We start from the raw sequence: 19669 nt of genomic DNA, 5'->3' as shown, positions 1-19669 counted from the left end.
GATATGAGGAGAGGGGGGAGGGAGACACACGAGTGTTGCCTTTACAGAAGAACTCCGTTGGGATATTGTATTTGTGGCGAGTGTCGTGATCGAGGCTGTTGAACCCAGGGGTCGTGCACCGTTCGCCAGTAGGTGTTTGAATGAGAAATATTTCCAATATTCAAAAACAACAACCCGGAACAAAATAATAAACAAGCAGTGTCCTGCAGCCCAGCTCTTGCGACCAGGCTACACAACAAGCCACATCGAAAGTACCTCATTGAGCGGAACTGCAATCAGTGCTGTGGAAAGACACTATGCATATACGCAACTGTACTTTGAAAGGGGGTAGATAGTGATTTTTCTTTTCACGTTACTTACATTTGTAATCACTAAAACTAAATATGTTTTTTTTTATTGCCACGTGGGTTTTGTTGACGAACAAAAGACACGCGTGCCCATTACTGAATACAATTCAATTCAGCTAGGCTGAGGCACTGTATTTTGCTTTTATTTGGTAAGTGCTGAACCCAATGTGAGGAGTTGCCAAAAATCACAAAAAACAAGTGCTCTTGAGGGCAGCTGGCTGCAATAAAACTTACAAAACAATTACTCTATGCTTTTGCATATACGCTACTGCACGTATCAATAACAGGGTTTCGATATATTTTTTCTTATCTCACTTTCTCTCTCTCTCTAATTTCTCTTTGTACATGTTTACTGGCATTGAAATTTGGCCAATTGAACCTTATGGCGGTACCTCGCATAATTTCCGTGATGCAGTCATTTTTAGTCTGATGGTCGGCGATGCGGCAATCGATTCATCTCGACGAGCTGTACACGATGCAAACTATTCAAAGTAGCATTTTTTGACAACGGATTTTTTTATGCTGTTTGGCGTTTCAACATGGCGGAGTAGCACTGATTTCGGATTGATTGGTACCCCACTCGCGGAGTTAAGTAACACCCCAAGAAAAAATAGTGTCCCAGAAATAAAATATTTAATTGCCTCGGCTATTTTGTATGATTTGTTACCCCGGGGTACCGCCATCAGGATCAATTGATGCGCGTGCATCATTGACGCACGCGCATGTGACCCATTCGTGCCAGGCCAGCCTGTCGTGTGTGTGTGTGATGACGAAGATGAGGTAAGACACGTTCGACAAGATGTGAATGTTTCACACTTACTCTCGAATTTCAGTGAGGCAGGGTAATTAATTCACCAGTACCATCTCAACTTTACCCTTTGCACAGATATGTGCAGTTGAGGGGGGGGGGATAAGTAAAACATTATTATTGTTTTGCTTTTAAGTGCCTGTACACAAAAAAAAGACAAAATAATAAATATTCTTTGAACAAACCAAAAAAGGCACTTGTTCCTAATATGTGGCGATTCATGCCCACAATGTGTTTTTCTTAAACCACGGGCTAATGCGTTGAATATATCAGCCGTATCAGGCTCATAACGTATCTTCAGTTACAAACAGGTAATAATGCAAGACATTCACGTCCGTATTAGTAACATCAACAAACTTCCGCAATTTCCAAATTAATGCCATACCAACGTGACTCCTGGGATGTCTAGAGTGTCTGTCTGCTCTGTGTTCTGTAAAGCATGCCAATGACATATGAATCGGCTTTCTTTTTTGAAGACTCGAGGCAATGTTGCGAGAGTCCGTCGTTTTACGGACGCGTTTAAAAAAACACACGGATATACCAACTTGGGTGATGATATGGCTGCGACCTGGAGCTATAGGATGCAACCAGCAGCACACTTGTACGCAGAGAGATGACCGGACAGAGCGTATATATCGACGTAAGTGTGCCCAAAAGCAGATTTGTGCAAAGCTCTTTCGCGCTCATGGATCGTGGACTTTGATGGCAAAGTTGCACGCGCAGAGAGGCACGCTGCAATCCGGGTACGGGCTGCCTAACCTCACCTCTGCATGCCGATTCTACAGGTCCTGGCTACGCTCGTGTTATATACTGCAACTAATAAACTGTACATAGCTATAGAAATCTGCTGTAGTATAAACAAATAAAACGGACTACACAGTGTCTATTTTTGAATGAGGCCATCACAGTTAAAATGGGCATATCTTCAAAAATAAAATCGAGAAAATATGCAAACGTTATAGAATACCTCTATGCATAAATACTTAAGGCTTATTTCCTTCATTTTAATGGCTATGATGAATATAGACTTTTTTTTGTAAAAGTAATAAATCTGATGTTTTAATGCCAACTCTCTCAACTCGTTAGTGTAAACGGCAGTGAAATGTGTTTTTTTTCTCTCTCTCTCTCACATCCTCCTCGTTGCTGCTATGGATGAGAGCGGTTGTTGTTGTTTTTCTCCTACAAGGTATCAATTCTGACTTGAAACATTTGTGATTTCATCGCACCCAGGAATCGTCGTCGATCGATCGGCACAACCTGTTTAGATAAGTGCCCCCCCCCCACCATGGTACACCGCGGCTCCCCGAGTGACGATGCCCAGCCATGGATCTGGTTACGCCATCGTGGTTGCTACAATTTACCAACGTTCACTTTTCCGTTGCTGCTGGAGCAACACCAGTTTACGTAAATAACATGCGTGTGATGGGTTGGGATTCCAGACGTCTGCAATATTGTCTCCATAACGTATTTGGTGTGCAAACCTATCCGTTTAAACCACGCGAAAACATTGTGATGCTGCGTTGGCAGGAGTGCACAAAGCACACAAACTGGATACATTCGGTCAATAACACTGCCCAAAGCAGATTTTTTTTTTCAATTAAATAATCGACGTTTTGGGCAATGGCCCTTCTTCATAGCAGCAGACGCCATGAACCCAAAACGTCAACTAGAAAACAAAGTTTCCCTCTTCAGGGCAGATTATTGATCAACGTGTCGATCACGATTCTAGCTGGACTCCTTCGACGCCATCCACTTAATGCTCAGTCAACAGCAAATCAGTTACCTCTAAGGAAAGTGTACAAGTAAAAATGCCACTTTTTGATGGATTTCGAAAAAGTTGTTACGTTTAACCAATACGCCGTTATCCCCCTCGCATGCAAACTAAGTGCCAAATTGTTTTTTACTAAATATTTTAAAGATACAATTAAAATGTTAAACATGTACAGATGTAGTTAAGTGCTTACTATTAGATCATCTGCATCCCAGACTGCGGTAATAAAGCAAGTGCGCATTGCCTGAACCAGCCCACTGTGTCAATTGACGCCACGCTATTCGACTGGAACATCGTCGTCGTCGTCGTCAGAAAAACACAGGCGCCTAACTGCCGCTGTGACCAAAACCTGACGCCAATAAAACTCTCCTTGGAAAAAGCAGTGCATCAAACGTACCTGGATCACATGGCAGCTTAACACATACAAGATGTAAAAACCCAACAACAAAAATTACATCACGGAATAAGAAAAAAAAGAGAATAAGATCCGAGGGAGAATATGTCTTGGCAAATGTTGGCGAGGCGCGGTGGCGGCGGCCCCTCCGTGCGACTCTTGTGCGGGTAGCGCAAGAGGGAGCGTGGGGGCTGGGGGAGGTTTTTGACAATTGGCACAGCGCTCCTTGGCCCCCAGCGAGTAGCACACCCATCCACAGCGCAGAGGATGGAGAGTGCCCCCCCCCCAGTGCCACCCCCCTCCCCACCCTCCATCTCTGCCCCCCCTCTCTCCGCTTACCGGCACAACTCCTGCGTCTTTCTAACAGTCTTTTGAGCCACGGTGGTGGCTAAGCAGCAGCAAACATGGTTAATAACAATACATTTCAAATATGAAACATAAAAAAAAAACCTTTTAAAAGTTCGCAATGTACAATAATTCCCGAAGTAACAGTTACAGGGCTTCCCCCCCTATGAATTGCTCCGATCTTAACGGTATTTTGTCAAGTGCCCGCATTATTCAGGTATTTTTTTTTATTAATGCCTAGTTTCAAGCAATCCATGCCACGCTGCGCCGACTCAGATTCTGAAATGACAGAGGCATTTCGATTTTTGTGGGTTTTGAATCAAATATCTTTGGCTTAATATGTAGTCCAGGATTTTAAAATGTGTGTCATGGGTATACACTACAGTATGTCCAGTGAGCGTAATCGTCGAAAGTATTAATTTGGGGGATAAGCATGTCATGTCATAAGCATGTCATGCATTTAACCAAAGGTAAAACAAAATCTGAGGATGCTGCCGCAGTGTAACGGTTAGCACATTTGGAATTGCAACCCAGATGGCAAAGGCTTGATTAGATTTTCCAACGTGGCAGTTGAACGAACCGATAGGGGGAGTTTCTTAACTTAACCCTCCGTTCGTGCAGCACTATAAATGAGTAGATCACAGTTCGTCAACCAGCAGGTCGTGTGTGATCGGGTGAAGTTTCAGTACTCCCACGACTTCCAAAACGCCTAGCCAGTGAGGAAGAGTAGACCAAATACCCTCTAAAGGGGATATCAAAAGCTCCATCTAGTGTAGCCTCTAGAGGCATTTTGGCCAGTAGAGAAGCAAGCAAGCAATGAATGGATGCACTTTCAAATTCACTTTTACAACCCAAAAAAAACCTACAAAAAATAAATGTTACCGAATCAGAACAGCTGAGTCCCCACAAGGCGTTGTATGGATTGCTCTGTTGCATTGTCAGTCATGATCACACACAATGCCTACGAATCATCCCCAAGGCATTTTCAAAACTGTTGTGACGACTTTCATAGCAAAGACCTTGCTTTGGGTAAAGCAAAAGTCAAACACTGTAAACAACATGCCGCTTCAAGAGAACACAATGAGGCCAGGATGGAGATTAAACTCTTGAGCAGACAGTTAGATGAAGTGTGCTTCAGAAGGCCACGCGAGAGCACACCACCGACACAAAAGAATAGTCAAGGCACTAACAGGACTATTTCCACAGACGTCCCAACCTTAAGGCGTTTGTTATGCCACGTGCTTCACATTCACACATTGGACATCATCACCCTTTGACATCAGGAGATAAGAAATACCTTACAGACTTTGGAAAGGAAAACCTGGCATCATGCACTATTTGTCAAATTGCTATATAGCGTTTTAATGCTTTACTGATAACTTATTATTACTATAATTACAACTTCGTACGTTTTCACGGTTGTGCTGACATCACTCTCCCATGCGTTGTTAGGGTTGTACCCCATGTTTGTTCGGCTCGATCTCGGACGTTTGGAAGCTTCGTCAGGAACTTTGAGACATCACGCCGGACAGGATGTGGTACAACCCGAAGGTGCTCGGGAAGGCATCGTTATTTTACATTATTGTGGATTTAAGTGCCCTTGTTAAAGCAGTCGAAAAAAAACCAGCCAAAATCACGAGTTGTGTCATTTAAGTTTGCAAAAAAGATAACTTTAACACTCTCTTTGATAGATAGGGGGAACATGATTCTGGCCAGTGTTATTTGGCATTTATAGTTTTTTAATGCTGAATCAGTTAAGGATTAAATTAATACTTTCCACATTTCCAAAGTCTGTAATAACTTAGGTAGGCACAGACTTAATAAATGCTTTATCACACTGTCTGTAAAGTGACATTACAGGTGTCTTAATAAAATGCCCATCGACAGTAAGGCAAGAATAAAGGGCGCCCAACAGGTGCATACTAAAGTGCCTCAATAACCAGGCCACCATCAAACGCACTTAAATAGTGAAATCGGCAGAGTAATATAAGTCAGTGGGACCACCAACTTCCCTTTACGTACATTTGCTTACAATTTGAATAACTGCGGGTACTAAGCTGACAAAAACAACACATGCTTAAGTGAAATACGCAATGGCACTCTTTCTTCAAATATAAATGGAATTATTTTAAAACGTGAGCGAGTTAAATGCCGTCAGAGCAAGTTAGCGGTTCCACAGATTGCTATTGGCCCTGAAAAACAAGCATGCAGAGCAGGGCAGTGACAATAGCTCCGGCACGACCCTCCGCTCGCACTACTACTGGAAGGCCTGGTGGAAGCGTGGCAGTGACGGCGTGCCGACGCTTGAGGTATAGGGAGGAACCATGGGGTGCATGTGCCCCATGTTCAAGCCACCGCCGACCCCCTGCTCGCTCGGCTCCAGCGAGGCTTGCTCCAGCGCGCCACCCATGTGGCCGCCTTGGTCCTCTGCAGCCAGGTAGCCCCCTCCGCCGTCGCCGGCGGTCTCACCCATGTCATCGCCGGCCGGCTGGGCGGGCCCCGGGAGGCTCAGCGGCAGGAAGCTGAGCAACTGCGAGAGGTCTACGCCGGCGGCGCTAAGCGTCTCGGCCATGGCGGCACTCTCCTTCTGCAGCAGCGGGTCAGACGAGCCGTCATCCATCGCGCCACCTGTGTTGTGGGCCGACGGTGATTGCTGCTGCTGCTGGTGCTGCTGCTGGTGCTGCTGCTGCTGGTGGTGCTGCTGCTGGTGCTGCTGGTGCTGTTGCTGGTGCTGTTGCTGGTGCTGTTGCTGGTGCTGGTGCTGCTGTGAGAGGCGCTTGGCCTCGTCACTGCAAAATGAGGTAGATCCCAGCTGATACTTCTGCGTCGGCAACTCGTGGGGCAATGTCAACGGCAATCCGTGCACGTGCTGCGGCGTCGAGGAATGGATGGGCGACGAAACGGGTTCCATGCAGCCCAAAGGCAAGCTTAGCGGATTGTGGTGCTGCTGGTGCTGGTGTTGATGCTGCTGCTGGTGGTGGTGATGGTGGTGGTGGTGGGGGGAGAGAGGCGGCAACGACGCCCCTACTTGCGAATACACATTCATAACCGGCATGGCCTGCAAAAAGGCTTGGGTGGACTGCGCCAGCATGCCCCCGTAGTCTTCCCGCACGTGCTGGTGATGGTGATGATGGTGGTGGTGCGGCTGCTGCTGCTGCTGCTGTTGCTGCAGCGATCCCACGCCCAGCATGCCCAATATTTCCTGGTGCGTTTCCATCCGGCCTTTGAGCACCTCCTGCCCGTGGCTCTTCTTGGCGTGCCTCGTCAGGTGGTCCTTGCGCCCGAAGCGCTGGGAGCAGAACTGGCAGACAAAGTCCTTGCGCCCCGTGTGGACCACCATGTGGCGGCGCACGTCCTTGCGCGTGTAGAAGCGCCGCTCGCATTGCTCGCACGTGTGCCGCTTCTCCTTGAGGCCCGCCGACGGCTTGCTGGCGTGCGTCTTGAGGTGCTCCAGGAGCGCCGGCGTGCTCTCCAGCTGCGCCGAACACACGCGGCACGTGAGGTCGCCGCTGGCGGCCGCGTGCAGAGCCACGTGCCGCCTGAAGCCCAGCTTGGTGTTGTACTTCTTGCCGCACTCCTCGCACTTGTAGGCCAGCTTGTTGGGGTTGTGCGTCTGCAGGTGGTTTTTGAGGTGGTCTTTGCGGTGGAACATCTTCTCGCAGTGCGGGCACTTGTGGGTCTTCTGCGGGGAGTGGGTGGCCACGTGCCTTGGGGTGGGGAGCAGAGAAGTGCAAAATGTAAGTACGTAAAAGGTTCACTAATAATATATATTTTTACATTTCGCCACATACAACCAAAAAGTAAATTATGAATCCCAATATTGACTGCAAAAGTGAAATATAAAAGCTTATATAATAATAAGTAAAAATTAATGTATGCATGCTTATTACATTTGGCTAGCAACCCACATATGAAGACAACAACTAACAAATGATTGCATTAAACAAAAAATCTTGCACATACTTTCCAACACAATGCGTTTGTGCCCTTAAATATCAAGTTGTAATGACGTTACCTTCAGAGCTGCACAACCAGATAACGCCACACTCAATGATGTCATCACATGGCGTGTGAAGTCATCACCTTGGCAGAAAAAACTTTTTACTCAGTGTTAGCTTTTTCAATCGCCAAATGTTGCTAACGTTTCAAATAATTTGGTCGATTTTCTCCAGCGTAAACCCTAAAAGTAACACAACTTGAAACTGTCATTTAATTTTATATTAGGTCATCTCGTACGAACGTTATCATGGCCCCTCACACGCCGCTAGGCGTGTGAGGGGCCATAAGTTGGCTTCAATATTCCTAATTTATTTACTTCCTCATTTTACATTTCTTCTACATTATTCAGCACACTCAATCATTCAACAACTGTAAATTTCACCTGAGATTGCACATTTTACCTTTCCTATTTTAGTAAAAAAACAACGCATGACACAAACTGCGGTAAATGCAAAAAATCGGGAGCTTGCGGCAAAGAACGGTCAGTCTAATTATGGGAGCACCACTCTCCATTTCCCATTCCTTTCTATCGTTCTCATATTGGTGATGCTGTGGCGAGATGTGAACTCCCTCGCCTGATATGCAGGAGGTCTTGGGTTCGATCCCGACCCTGACGCCTGCTGCTGTATATTTGGAGTTCGTATATTCTCCCCGTAGTCGTGTTCATTTTTCTCCGGGTTCTCCAGTTTTTCCCTCTATATTTAGAATCATGTAGTTAGAGTATTTGCTTGCTTTAAATTTCCACATAAGACACTTCATTGAGCTATTATTTGTAGCCAGGTTGCGTCTGAAAGAGCTAAATAGCTCAGTGGGCCTTACCTGGTAAAATAAAAAATAGTTTAGTTTTTCAGTTTATTGTTTCCTAGATCATGATGAAGAGCGCCTATTGTCACATTTGGTCATGCCAGTTACCTGGATGCCATGAACCCTGGTTCTGTGCTTTCAAATATTTGTTGTCGTTGAATACATAGAGAGTACGTACGTATGTATGCTGAACTTCTTTCGCACCACAAGTAGCCAACCGTGCTAATCGGAGGTGCGGGGGAAGGACAAACTAAAAAAAATCAGTTCTAAAGAAATAATCGGAGGTGCGGGTTTGTTACGCAAGGAAAAGAGAAAACATGAGCAAAAAAGCATCGGAGCACCTGAGCAGCTTGTACTTGGAGACGAAGGCTTTGGAGCAGCCCTCGATGGAGCACTTGTAGGGCCGCTCGCCCGTGTGCGAGTACGAGTGCACCTTGAGCTTCTCCACGCTGATGAACACCTTGCCACACGCGCTACACGGGAAGGCTCGCCGCGGCCGGCCCTCCCGGCCCCGCCGGCGCGACGACAGGAGAGGGCCCGAGCCCTCCCGCTTGACGGCGCGCAGTCGGGGCGGGCTGCCCACGTCGGCGGCGGCGGCGTCGCCGCACGGGGGTCCACTGCCTGGCGCGCGCACGCGCTCCGCCTGCGCACAGCACCACCCCCCCACCACCCACGCACAGCAAAGGCGGTCAATGCCCTTCGCTCGTCCGGCTGCCTTCAAAGTTAAAACGTTTCGCGGGTTACGCAAATGCACGAGCGTTGCAATATTTGACGGAAAATGTGTGCGGTGGGAGAAGGGGAGGGTGGTGGTTTGTTTGTTTATCAACGTCATGCAATGAGACGAACAATCCATTCGGAAGTCTCGCAGAGCAGTGCATCGCTGGTGCGATCGGGGACGGCCCATGGAAGTAGATCTCAGAGCTTTACATCTGAGATCTCTTCAAGTGACCTCTGCTCCACATGGTAGAGGGCAGCAATTTTTTCAATGTGGAAGTTTTTAAAAAACAAAAAATTCTGACACCACGGCTATGCAAGGAGGACGATCAAACGATCATAAAAATAAATTTTACCGAATACCACGTATACGACACATTACCGAGACCCCCGGGCTGTCTGTTGAACTTTGAGTGATTGAGGTGTGTATATTGGCAATATATGAACGTGCATGGGAGCGGCCCAACCTTTAGTCCAAAAGTGCTTAGCTCCTCCGCCGCCGCCGCAGGTGGCTGGTGGATCAGCAGGGCCTGCTGCTCGAGCAGCGAGCAAAGCAGCGCCTGCTGTCCGCCAGAGGTTGGGCCTGGGCCGCCGACTTCAATCTGCCCCACGTCGCCCAGCTGGCCCGGCCCTTGCCTGTCCGCCCCCGGGGGGTGCACCATCTGATTCGGTGGTAGCGTTAACCCGGCAGGGCCGCAGTTGCCCTTCGGCTCTTCGTTGGCGAGGTGCCCCTCCGCCCGACGACCCACCGCCGCCCTCTGCTTGCCCTTTTGCCGTCCGCGACCTTTGCCGCCGCTAGGAGTTTTCCTCCGAGCCAAAGTCAGTTGCGCCTCCAGCTCCGGTTGAGTCTGGTGGCCTGAAACGAGTGCTTGCTTGCCTTCATCCAGATCCAGCACTCGCGCGGGATCCAGATCGGAGTCATCGTGGCTGCTGCAGTGGTGCGACTCCAGCAGGGAGAAAGTGCTGAACACGTTGCTGCAGTTGGAACACTTCCAGGGGTCAGGGGTTTCTGGCTGCAAAGGAACGACGCAAGCGTCACGTTCGCGCACGCACGGCCCGTTTGCACGGCGTTGAGAAAACCTAAATCACGTCAATTCAGGGTAATAGCTTTCATGGGCTCGTTTCTGAAATTCTCCAACCTCCAAAGGTTGGGAACTACTGCCCTAGACATATAGCAGTGCCAAGTCTGCAAAATCAGTGTAGGTTACCTGGTCTTCCTTAGCACTGTTATTATGTTACGTAATCTATTGGTGTTTTGTATTGATCTATGTTCATCAGCTTGTCCTCATCATGGCTAAACACGCCTTGTATACATACTCCTCTAAATAATATTCACAATCCAGAAGTTGTTAATTCACTCTCCTGGCATGGCAGTTGAAATAACACCTCCCTGCTTCTATCCACCCAGCAGTAGAACTGGGTGCACCACAGGTGCTCGTTTGACAGGTCACATGGAGTGGGGTCGAGCGCGGGTATACTCCCAACTCTTCCAAGACATCTGGGCCAGCGGAAGACCGCAAAAATACACTTTACAGCAGTCCATCATAGAGGTTGTGGGTTAGATCGCGTAAATATATAAATGTGTCGTTAAACCCGCCACCACCCAACACAGCCAACTAGTAAGGTTTGTCACGTAAACAGAACGTGGCCAATTCGTCACTAGTACAGTACACCGGTGTGTTGGAGAGCCAAGCCACAACATTTACAATACATTGTTCTGTTAACATGACAACCCTTACTAGTTGGCTGTGTCGGGTGGTGGCGGGTTTAACGACACATTTATATAGTTACGCGATCTAACCCAAAACCTCTTATGGATATTGGTCGCGAAAGCCTACGTGTTAAACTGACTCTACAGCAGTGGTTCTCAACATTTTTTGGCTACTGTACCCCTTGACTCTGAGAAATAAATGTATGAATAATGAACATCAATATTTTAACCAATTGTCCATTTTGTGAGTTATCTTAACTCGATAGGATTTGCAATTAAAAAAAAAAAATCGACAGACGCTCTGAATGCATGATGCCATTTGTTGGCGCTAGCGGGTTACTCTTAAAGTTACCACATTGTTTACGATCAATGAGTTTAGAAAGGTCCTTTTTTATCGTTCTAGGTTACCATACGGATTTACATTTTATAGTAGTTATTTTATATTGGCAGATTCATACGTGATTATTCACCAATGACTCCGATATATGATGTAATTTCATCCCCGATTGAGAACCACTGCTCTAGAGGAGCTCTTTAGGGCTCCCTCTAGCAGAGGCTCTTCCGCTACCAGTGGCATGAGCAAGGTTGGAAGACTGCTCATCTACATTTACCTTACCCAGATAGAGTAACAGTGAAATACGTATATTACGTGGTCAAAAGTTAGCCTTAGATGGGAGTGCAGTTAAGAGTTTGTATTATTATACATTTATTTATATACTCCCACATCTACGTTCACCGCCTTCACAAACCCAACGCTGACCAGCGTGGTGAAGGATGGTCAAACAACCCCCACGAACCACACTGTGTGGGGGGGGGGGGGGGGCCCTCATCCAGCAGCGGATTGACAAACGGGCAGCAAGTGAACAGGTACCCGTGAGCAAGAGGGATTTACAACCGCGTCCACGTATGGTGCCAACGCCGTTGCGTTTTTCGCTGCGCTGTGACTGGTGCTGGCATGCGCTGTCGTTCAAGAGGCAGCTGCAAACGCACGGCCTGGCAGCGCCCACCTTGGTGTTGGTGATGTACACCGGGCCTTGGTGCTGGTAGGCCACCAGGTTCTGTTCCTCCTGCGTTTTGGTCGGACGCACAAACATCATCCAGTTGCTCGAGTCTTCGTCCGGAGCGTCCAGGAAGAGCAAACCTCTCTCCACGGGCACCTGAGCGTCACGCAAACATTACCTTTATGATGAGTACAGCCTTCAAAAAACAAAAATCCTTGTCCTTTCATAATACACCTATCGTAATTATTATTCCGCATGTTCACGCAGTAAAACCTGTCTCGCAACCCGTTTTCAGGAGCAGGGGACAATGACTGTGATGTATAATTCCAATTGGGAAAGTTGAGGGCGAGTTTAAATTCGGCAAATTTACAAGTGACACCAGCTCACAATGGCATACTCTTGCGATGACATCACAGGATCTTTAATGTCCATTGTGAAGAAGACGGCGTGTAGTTTTGGTGACTACACGCCGCAGTGATAACCAGCGCGGGGATAAAACCGGGAACCTCTGCAACAAGCGGCGAACGAGCTACCGCCAGGCCGTGTCACCTACACCATAGCCACGGCTTATTTCCTTACTCGATGTTTTCCTGAATCCTGCTAGGTTATATGTATGTATGTTTAACTTCTTTCGCACCGTGCGTAGCAAACCGTGCTAATCGGTTGGCTTAGAGTAGAGATTATTGACAAAAAGCATTCCAACTACAGTAAAACGTACGCCTATACATACTAATCAGATATGATTATACTCTATATTCCTATAACCGTATAAGCAGGTCTATATAAACCTATTGATAGGTTGAATGTGGTACACAACAATTATTCCCGGAATGTACAGCGTGCTGGACTGTCCTCGCTAAAATTAAGCACTCCCATAAGAGGCATGAGCTACACAACGATTTCCGATTAAACAGCTTAAAGGCTGCAATCTTGGGCTCAAGATGAATATGAGAAAAAACTCAAGTCACGAACAAAAAGTTTGAGAGAAGATGGACTGATGTGATATAGAAGTATGCGGAGCTAATTGGACTTGCCGATGACTGGTACCAGCAGTGTCATGATCGGCCTCAGTGGAGGAGGCTCGTGAAGGACACTACTGGGCAGTTAGAGGCAGTCACCCTCCAAAAACAACAAAGGGCAGAGGGGCGATGCTCACAACAATGAGCAGAGTGCTGGGTGGCTAGAATGCAGCAAGTTGGCACACAGGTGGTGTATCTAGACACAAGACATCTCAGTTCATCAACCCATAACACCAGGGTTTATCCCGAGACCTCCTGCGAGCGAGCCTTCGACACTGCAAGTGGACTCAAAGTGCACCTAGCCTGGCACAAGCGTCGTGGTGACACAACCGCCACTTGGTGGCAAACGGAAGTTATTTTTGTTTTTCTATGATCACGTGCCAGCGAGCCTTTGTGGGGAGTAGTGGCAAAGTGGTTAGTACCTGGTATGCCTTAAATCTCATTTCAAGCATTCCAATTACTACCGATAGTTTGAGCCTAGGGGACCCCCTGATGGAAAGGCATCCCTGTGCAGTACAAGGTACACACAGCAGGACAATTACACCATGCACAACGATTGCACTGGGTGTGGACGGTTAATTGATCAAGGTGGATATGTGACACTTCTATTCATTTCTCACTTTAATTCTTTGACTTGTTTCTTCAAAACTGCTTTTTGTTGTGTTTAGTTTGTTGTCCTTCCCCCACGCCTCCGATTAGCACGGTTGGCTACGTACGGTACGAAATAAGTTCAACCAACATTCATTCACGACGTTGTCCTGTATCATGAAGGTCGTGGTATGCCACCGATCCGTACTGTAGTGTAAACCGAAACATCGATCCTGACACTTATTATATCTTATCCAATCACTCAAACACTGAACATCTGTGAAACAGAGCTCCACAGATCATCGGATTTCTCCAGGATAAATAAAGATTCTGATTCAATGGCGTTCGACGCCGCGGTGCAATCACATACAACTGCCGATGCGGTACGTGAATACATATCTATGTAAATAATTACCTTAATCTGTACATGTCTCAAAAGCTCTAGGGTACTTCTCGGCAAGGTAGAAAGCTGAAATTTTGTACATAGGTAGCTTTTGGGACACAAACAACAGGAACAATCGAAAAACCGATATTTTTCTTATTAAGGCCCCCAAATATCGATTTTAAGTGCCCCATAAACATGTTTGTGCATTTTGATTTAAAGCTTTCGTGACTACAGGGATTCATATTCTTGGATCTTGTGGTAAAGTCACGTAGAAGGGAAATACTTTACCGAAATACCAATAATATGTTTGTGCATGTCATTCAGAAACTGTTCAAAATATAATTTTGCGGGTGTGTTTGTTTGATAGAGTGTTAAACAGCAAATACAATTAAAGTGAACCCGAGATATTTTGAACGAAGAAATACGCATTTTATGATATTCAAATCTGAATAATTCGAAAATGGTAAAAGAAAGGAGCTTCCCCTCATAGAGTATTAAGTTAATACATGTGTGTTCTTTCCAATAAAAAAGAACGGTTTCCGATGGTTACGTCTCTAAATATAAGAAGTTGAATCAAATCGTCAACATTTTTTGCAGAAAAATACTAAGTTTTGGAGTAGTTGTTAGTGTCTGATCGTAGATAAAAAAATTTTTTTTTAAATCATAGGTTAATTATATTTTTTTAAAACAATTGCCTGGCATAGTCAGGCTTTATGAACTAGTATGTATATAGTATTGTAAAACAAAATGTAAATTGCCAACCTCACCTGGAGCACAAGCTTATTATTACACGCTTTTTAACACATTCCTGCGGAAGGAGCTGGTAGGAACGTTGGGTTGCTCGGTCAATGGCCAGGGTCAACGGCGGCGTGGTGTATTCCGCAAATATGCCCGACTGTGAGGGCAGGCACAAGCCGGCGTGAGTAGGTTAAACGTTGAGTTTTATAAGGGCACCACGGGGTGACCAGCCCCTCCCCACCCAGCCCCACCCCTCCCACCCCCCAACCAGCCCCACCCTCCCCACCTAGCCTCTCCCCACCCTCCCCTCCCAGCCCCTCCCCACCCTCCCCACCCAGCCCCTCCCCACCCTCCCCTCTCCACCCAGCCCCACCCCTCCCATTTTTGGATGCACGACGGACGGACACAATAATCCCCTGTGGGCTGGTGTAACCAGGAGGTTCCTACCAGTATTAACTCACTCTGTCTGTTGTTGTATCCTCAAATCTTATAACTCAATTTTAAACCCACTTCCCAATGTGGTATCGACTGCAAACTTGGTATACCTATGTCATACTGATGACAATACTATATTCTATCATTAAAAAAATATAAATATATATGTTATGTTTCGCCTTGGGTCCAATTGTCCACGCTCAACTCACTTTGGCTGTAACGGGTCACGGCCCCTTACGTGGTGGCAAGCTTAGGGGCAACTTCCTGGAGTCGTGGAGTTCTTCCATTACTAGTATGGTACATTTCATTAAAGCGTGTTTTTTAAAAAGTTTTTTTAAATATAACTTTTTTTTGTCTCAGTTAGTTAGGGTGGAGGACAGTGTTGTATACTAACCTCTTCTTCCAAAATTGATATTATCTTTTTACTTGTTTTTTTTATAATGAATGAAAACACACCAAAGCGCAGCAAACTGCAAAACACCAGGTGTTGTTAAGTAATGAACTGGAGGAGGGCTAGGATGGCAGAATTTGCAACCTTGCTTCAAGGAAAGATAAGGCCTGATAAACGGGCACATGTCACCCGTGCAGGCGGCAGAGACAGTGGGAGAGTCAGCCAGACATAGTTAAGGCAAAAAGCCCAACCATCCTGCATGGTTTTAAAGTAACGTCAAAATTCGAAATTCAACAACAGGGTAGGCTAAATTATCGATCCTCGCGCTCGCTCAAATTGGAGACCAGGCTGCGAGCTACATCAATGAACCATTGCCCATTTGCTAATCCAATACTGAATGTTAATATTACTGAAGTCAAAACGAATTCTATGACCTCAGCACATGGGCGAATAATAGGGCAGTGTCAACTCAAAGGCAATGGAAGGAAGCAGAGGCGCCTTTGTCTAAATCACAACCACAGAAAGCCAGGAATCATCACTGATTGTGTGTTTAGGGATTCCGAGCTAATTGGAACACGTGCACACAGGGAGGAGGTAGAAATACGCCTTGTCCTCCTGCAGCTGAGGGAGCAAAGATAAACCCAAAAAGGCAAGTGGGTCAGCTCAAGGCTGTGTGCACAGGGGAGGGAGCTGATTAAGAATAACACTCCCAGAGCAGAAGGTTGGATGGCCACAGTGAGACGAGAATTAGAGTATTGTGTATCTCTCAAGGATGCAGACTCAGCTGAACAACAAGGCTGCGGGGGTCACCAGAAGTTCGCGTTCGCCTAGTTAAGACAAAAAGCTCAATTATTCTGTATTGCTATTAAAGTAACGTTAAAGTCGGAATTTAACAACAGGGTAGGCTAAAGTTATTGATATGAAATGTTATTTCCATACTTTAATACTTTATACAACTCGACCCGAAGCATATGCGGGATGAATCACCACCAGGTCGAATATAAAATACATAATAAAAGAGCGATGTTAAACCCAGGGTCGGAGAGAAAGGGAGATCCCGGCCGTCTTTGTATCCCCGCAGAGCGGGATAGGAGTGTGTATACGCTCGGGGAAACACCTCCACTTGAGTCAAGCACCACGATGGGAAACGACAGACCTTAGGTTACATACAGAATCATAACTGTGAAATGGTAAGGGACAAATGTTAAAACTTTTTAACCATTTCTTTGTGCGTCGGTGAGGGTCGGAGGGAGTGTTGCCCTCCCTCCAGGTGGTGCAACACGGACAAAGACGCCTATGAGACGATTTGTAAACGTCTGTGTTTTGGTTCATGAAGAAGGCCAGACAAGAGATAATATCGCACCCAGACAGAGAGACGACCTCGAGGCAATTTGTAACACCTGATTGTTTGCTCGTGGATTTTATGGAGGGAGTATGACAACGGAATATACCGTGGGTGATGCACACAAGGACATACGGACGTACGGACACACACATGAACACACCTACCTACGGACAGATCCTGACACAGCAAAAATCGAAAGAAACCCCGCCTTGTGGGCAGGATCCAAAGGGGTTTTTCGGCATAAAAGAAAGGACCCTGAGCATTGGAAACCAGCTCGACCGGGAGGGTCGACTCAGGAGCGAGCTGCGACCAGCGGGTCGGCTCGACTCTTCAGCTCGTCTGGGACTCAGCCGAGTTCGATCGGCTCACCGGAGCCGGCTCTCGGGGCTCGACTCAAGCAGCTCCCCATCTCCTCTGCAGGCGGGCAAGACCCGCTTGACAGCTCAACTCGGCCTGCGTGGGTCAACCTCTGCCGAGTCGGAGGTCTCTGCTGCCGCCGGAGTGGTGAGGATCGCGGTTTGGCGACGAGGCTCCGTGCTCACCCTGGTCGACGACCCAACACTGCACGCTGCGAGCGAGCTGTGGGCGCCACCTACCGACCGGGTTCCGAACTGCGACAGCGTATCAACGGGCATCCGAACCAGTTCACCACGGTGACAGGGGAGCGACTGATACGTATGACGCGCACCGCCCCCTCACCACACGACCACCAGGCGTCTGTTTGACGTAAAGAACCGACTCCGAACACTGACTATTCAAGACAACTCTTACCACTCAAACACACTCGAACCCATAAGCCATCCGTGGCTGTGAAGGCATCACAACGAGACCGAGTGATGGCCATCCGTCGTTTATAAGTGTATTCGTAATTTTTATCTTTAATATTTAGTGGGCTGTACTCTTAATCGCATAAATTCCCAACAGATCCATCAATACGAATTGATTCTTGGCACCTCCTTCCGCCGAGCCACGCTCACGTGGGGAGTGGTGGCCCACCAGATCCTTATCAGGTGATCTGGTCCCCAATTAGTAAACTTGGTATAAGATAACGATCTTCGGAAAAGGAGCACCGTCGCAGGCCCTTACTCCGAGCCATTCTGTTGTCAGATAACCTGCCGATGTATCTGTTGAGATTGGTGCCTTTAAGAATAATAACTGTTTTTGATTGTGTTTTTTTATCGCCGTATAATCTTTCAAGTATCTTTCAGTCATAATCGCCGCACGTACTCGCATCCTCTACAGAATATTCAACTGTCCTATGACCCAAGGTGCTAACAACGTGATAAGGGTTGCGTATGATCAATAAGGAGTGCGGTACTGCGTGAACAATATTGAGTATAATCATTCATTAACGTTAAGGTTTTTCTTAGCATAGTATTTGCATATTTTAACGACTCTCTCTCTCACTAACAACCATCGCGTTATGCGGGATCCATGTGCCGTTGTCAAAGTGAAATCAGACAATCGTTGATGATACTGTATTGATGCCGTGTTGACGTTCCGGGATTGAGAGTTCGCATACTATATCATAGTTGAGGTTGAATTAGTAATAAATTGATTAATACAGAAGTGGTTGTGTGATTCTTTCCTGAAATCTATGCATAAGATCTGCTTCTGCGTTGAGATCTGAACTTGGTGACCTTAATAAACACACTAATACATACTCAGTAAATGTTAAAGCGATAACGGGGTGAACCGGGGACCTAAAATATAACCACGAATACCCACTCTGGGAATGTTAAAGCGAGAATGAGACGAACCTAGACAACGATGCCGAGTTAATCTAAGTTAATCTTGCATACTTACACCACACCTGCATAACTGCATACGATTAATTGCCTTATTCCGATCGATAACCCACCCTCGTCACCGAGGCGGGGTCTGGTTATCATAACGACTTGCATTATCATAATTACACCCACTCGCATAATTACTACGATTACCTCTCGAATTGGCATAATTAAATGTGCATAATTACATAAATTAACATATTTCCGGATAATTACACATTTGGCCAAATTTCATTTGATTATTATTATTTTCACTGAATATTCATAACCCACATATACAACATAATAATTTCACCCACGCACGCATACAACATAACAAATTTTGATAACCAACACATACAACAACAGGCGCGACCATCAAACCGCCCAAACTGTGCACACTTTTGGATACATTTCTTGGAAAACACTCGGAGGGATGCAGAGCAACACAAAGTAACTCAGCCTTGACAGAGACGCACAACACTGCGACTAACAACCCACAAGCACTTGCCAGCCACAACACCAAATGTGTTAGGCCAAACATAAACAGTTGTTCGTTTATGCAACAATGTTTAAAAAAAAAAAAATCTATTTTATAGCGAATAGCTCTTAATAGGTGCCTGCGACAACTTGTTTTAATCTAATTACATATCTATTACGAAGGTTATTTCCGTATAAATGCAAACTTGTGCATTAAACAAGAGGCCTTTTGTGGTTTTTCAATTATTCCATGTGGTTAACCTGCAATTGAAAAAGGCCCACAGCCGCCTATCAATGTGAAGGTTGCAATGAGACCTTTAACTCCCCCGTGCAATGTGGGCAGTCATGTGAAGGAACGCACGCTTTGTGATACCATGACCCCTGTCGCACAATAGGGGCACAGAAGGAGGAGGAGGTTTGAACTGATGAACTATTCACTGCTTTGGAGCCACAACACGACTCCTTATATTTGAAACTATTTTTTTTTAGCAGGTAAGGCCCACATAAGCGACTTGGCTATCACAAATGACAGCTCAACGAAGTGGCTTATCATGTGGGAATGTATCGCAGCCAAATACTCTCAACGCACGTTGATTCTAAATGTGGAGGGAAAAACCAGAGGACC

The 19669-nt window shown here is 46.4% G+C and overlaps 1 protein-coding gene across 1 annotated transcript in view; it reads right to left on the bottom strand.

The window, feature by feature from the left end:
• Positions 1-3655: 3655 nt before the first annotated feature.
• The window catches only part of LOC144938549 (zinc finger protein PLAG1-like), a 42324-nt gene continuing 26310 nt past the window's right edge, over positions 3656-19669 (bottom strand). Inside the window, exons 3-6 of the mRNA XM_078866476.1 lie at positions 11901-12050; positions 9650-10195; positions 8810-9111; positions 3656-7372 (exon numbers count right to left, since the gene is read on the bottom strand). Of these exons, the coding sequence (XP_078722602.1) occupies positions 5923-7372; positions 8810-9111; positions 9650-10195; positions 11901-11990 (2388 nt within the window). The 5' untranslated portion in view covers positions 11991-12050 and the 3' untranslated portion in view covers positions 3656-5922. The remainder of the gene's footprint in view (positions 7373-8809; positions 9112-9649; positions 10196-11900; positions 12051-19669) is intronic.

This window comes from Lampetra fluviatilis, chromosome 2, assembly GCF_964198595.1.
Source record: "Lampetra fluviatilis chromosome 2, kcLamFluv1.1, whole genome shotgun sequence".
Classification (NCBI taxonomy): domain Eukaryota; kingdom Metazoa; phylum Chordata; class Hyperoartia; order Petromyzontiformes; family Petromyzontidae; genus Lampetra; species Lampetra fluviatilis.
Note: the sequence above shows the minus strand (reverse complement) of the source record. Positions and strands in the feature narration are given on the sequence as shown.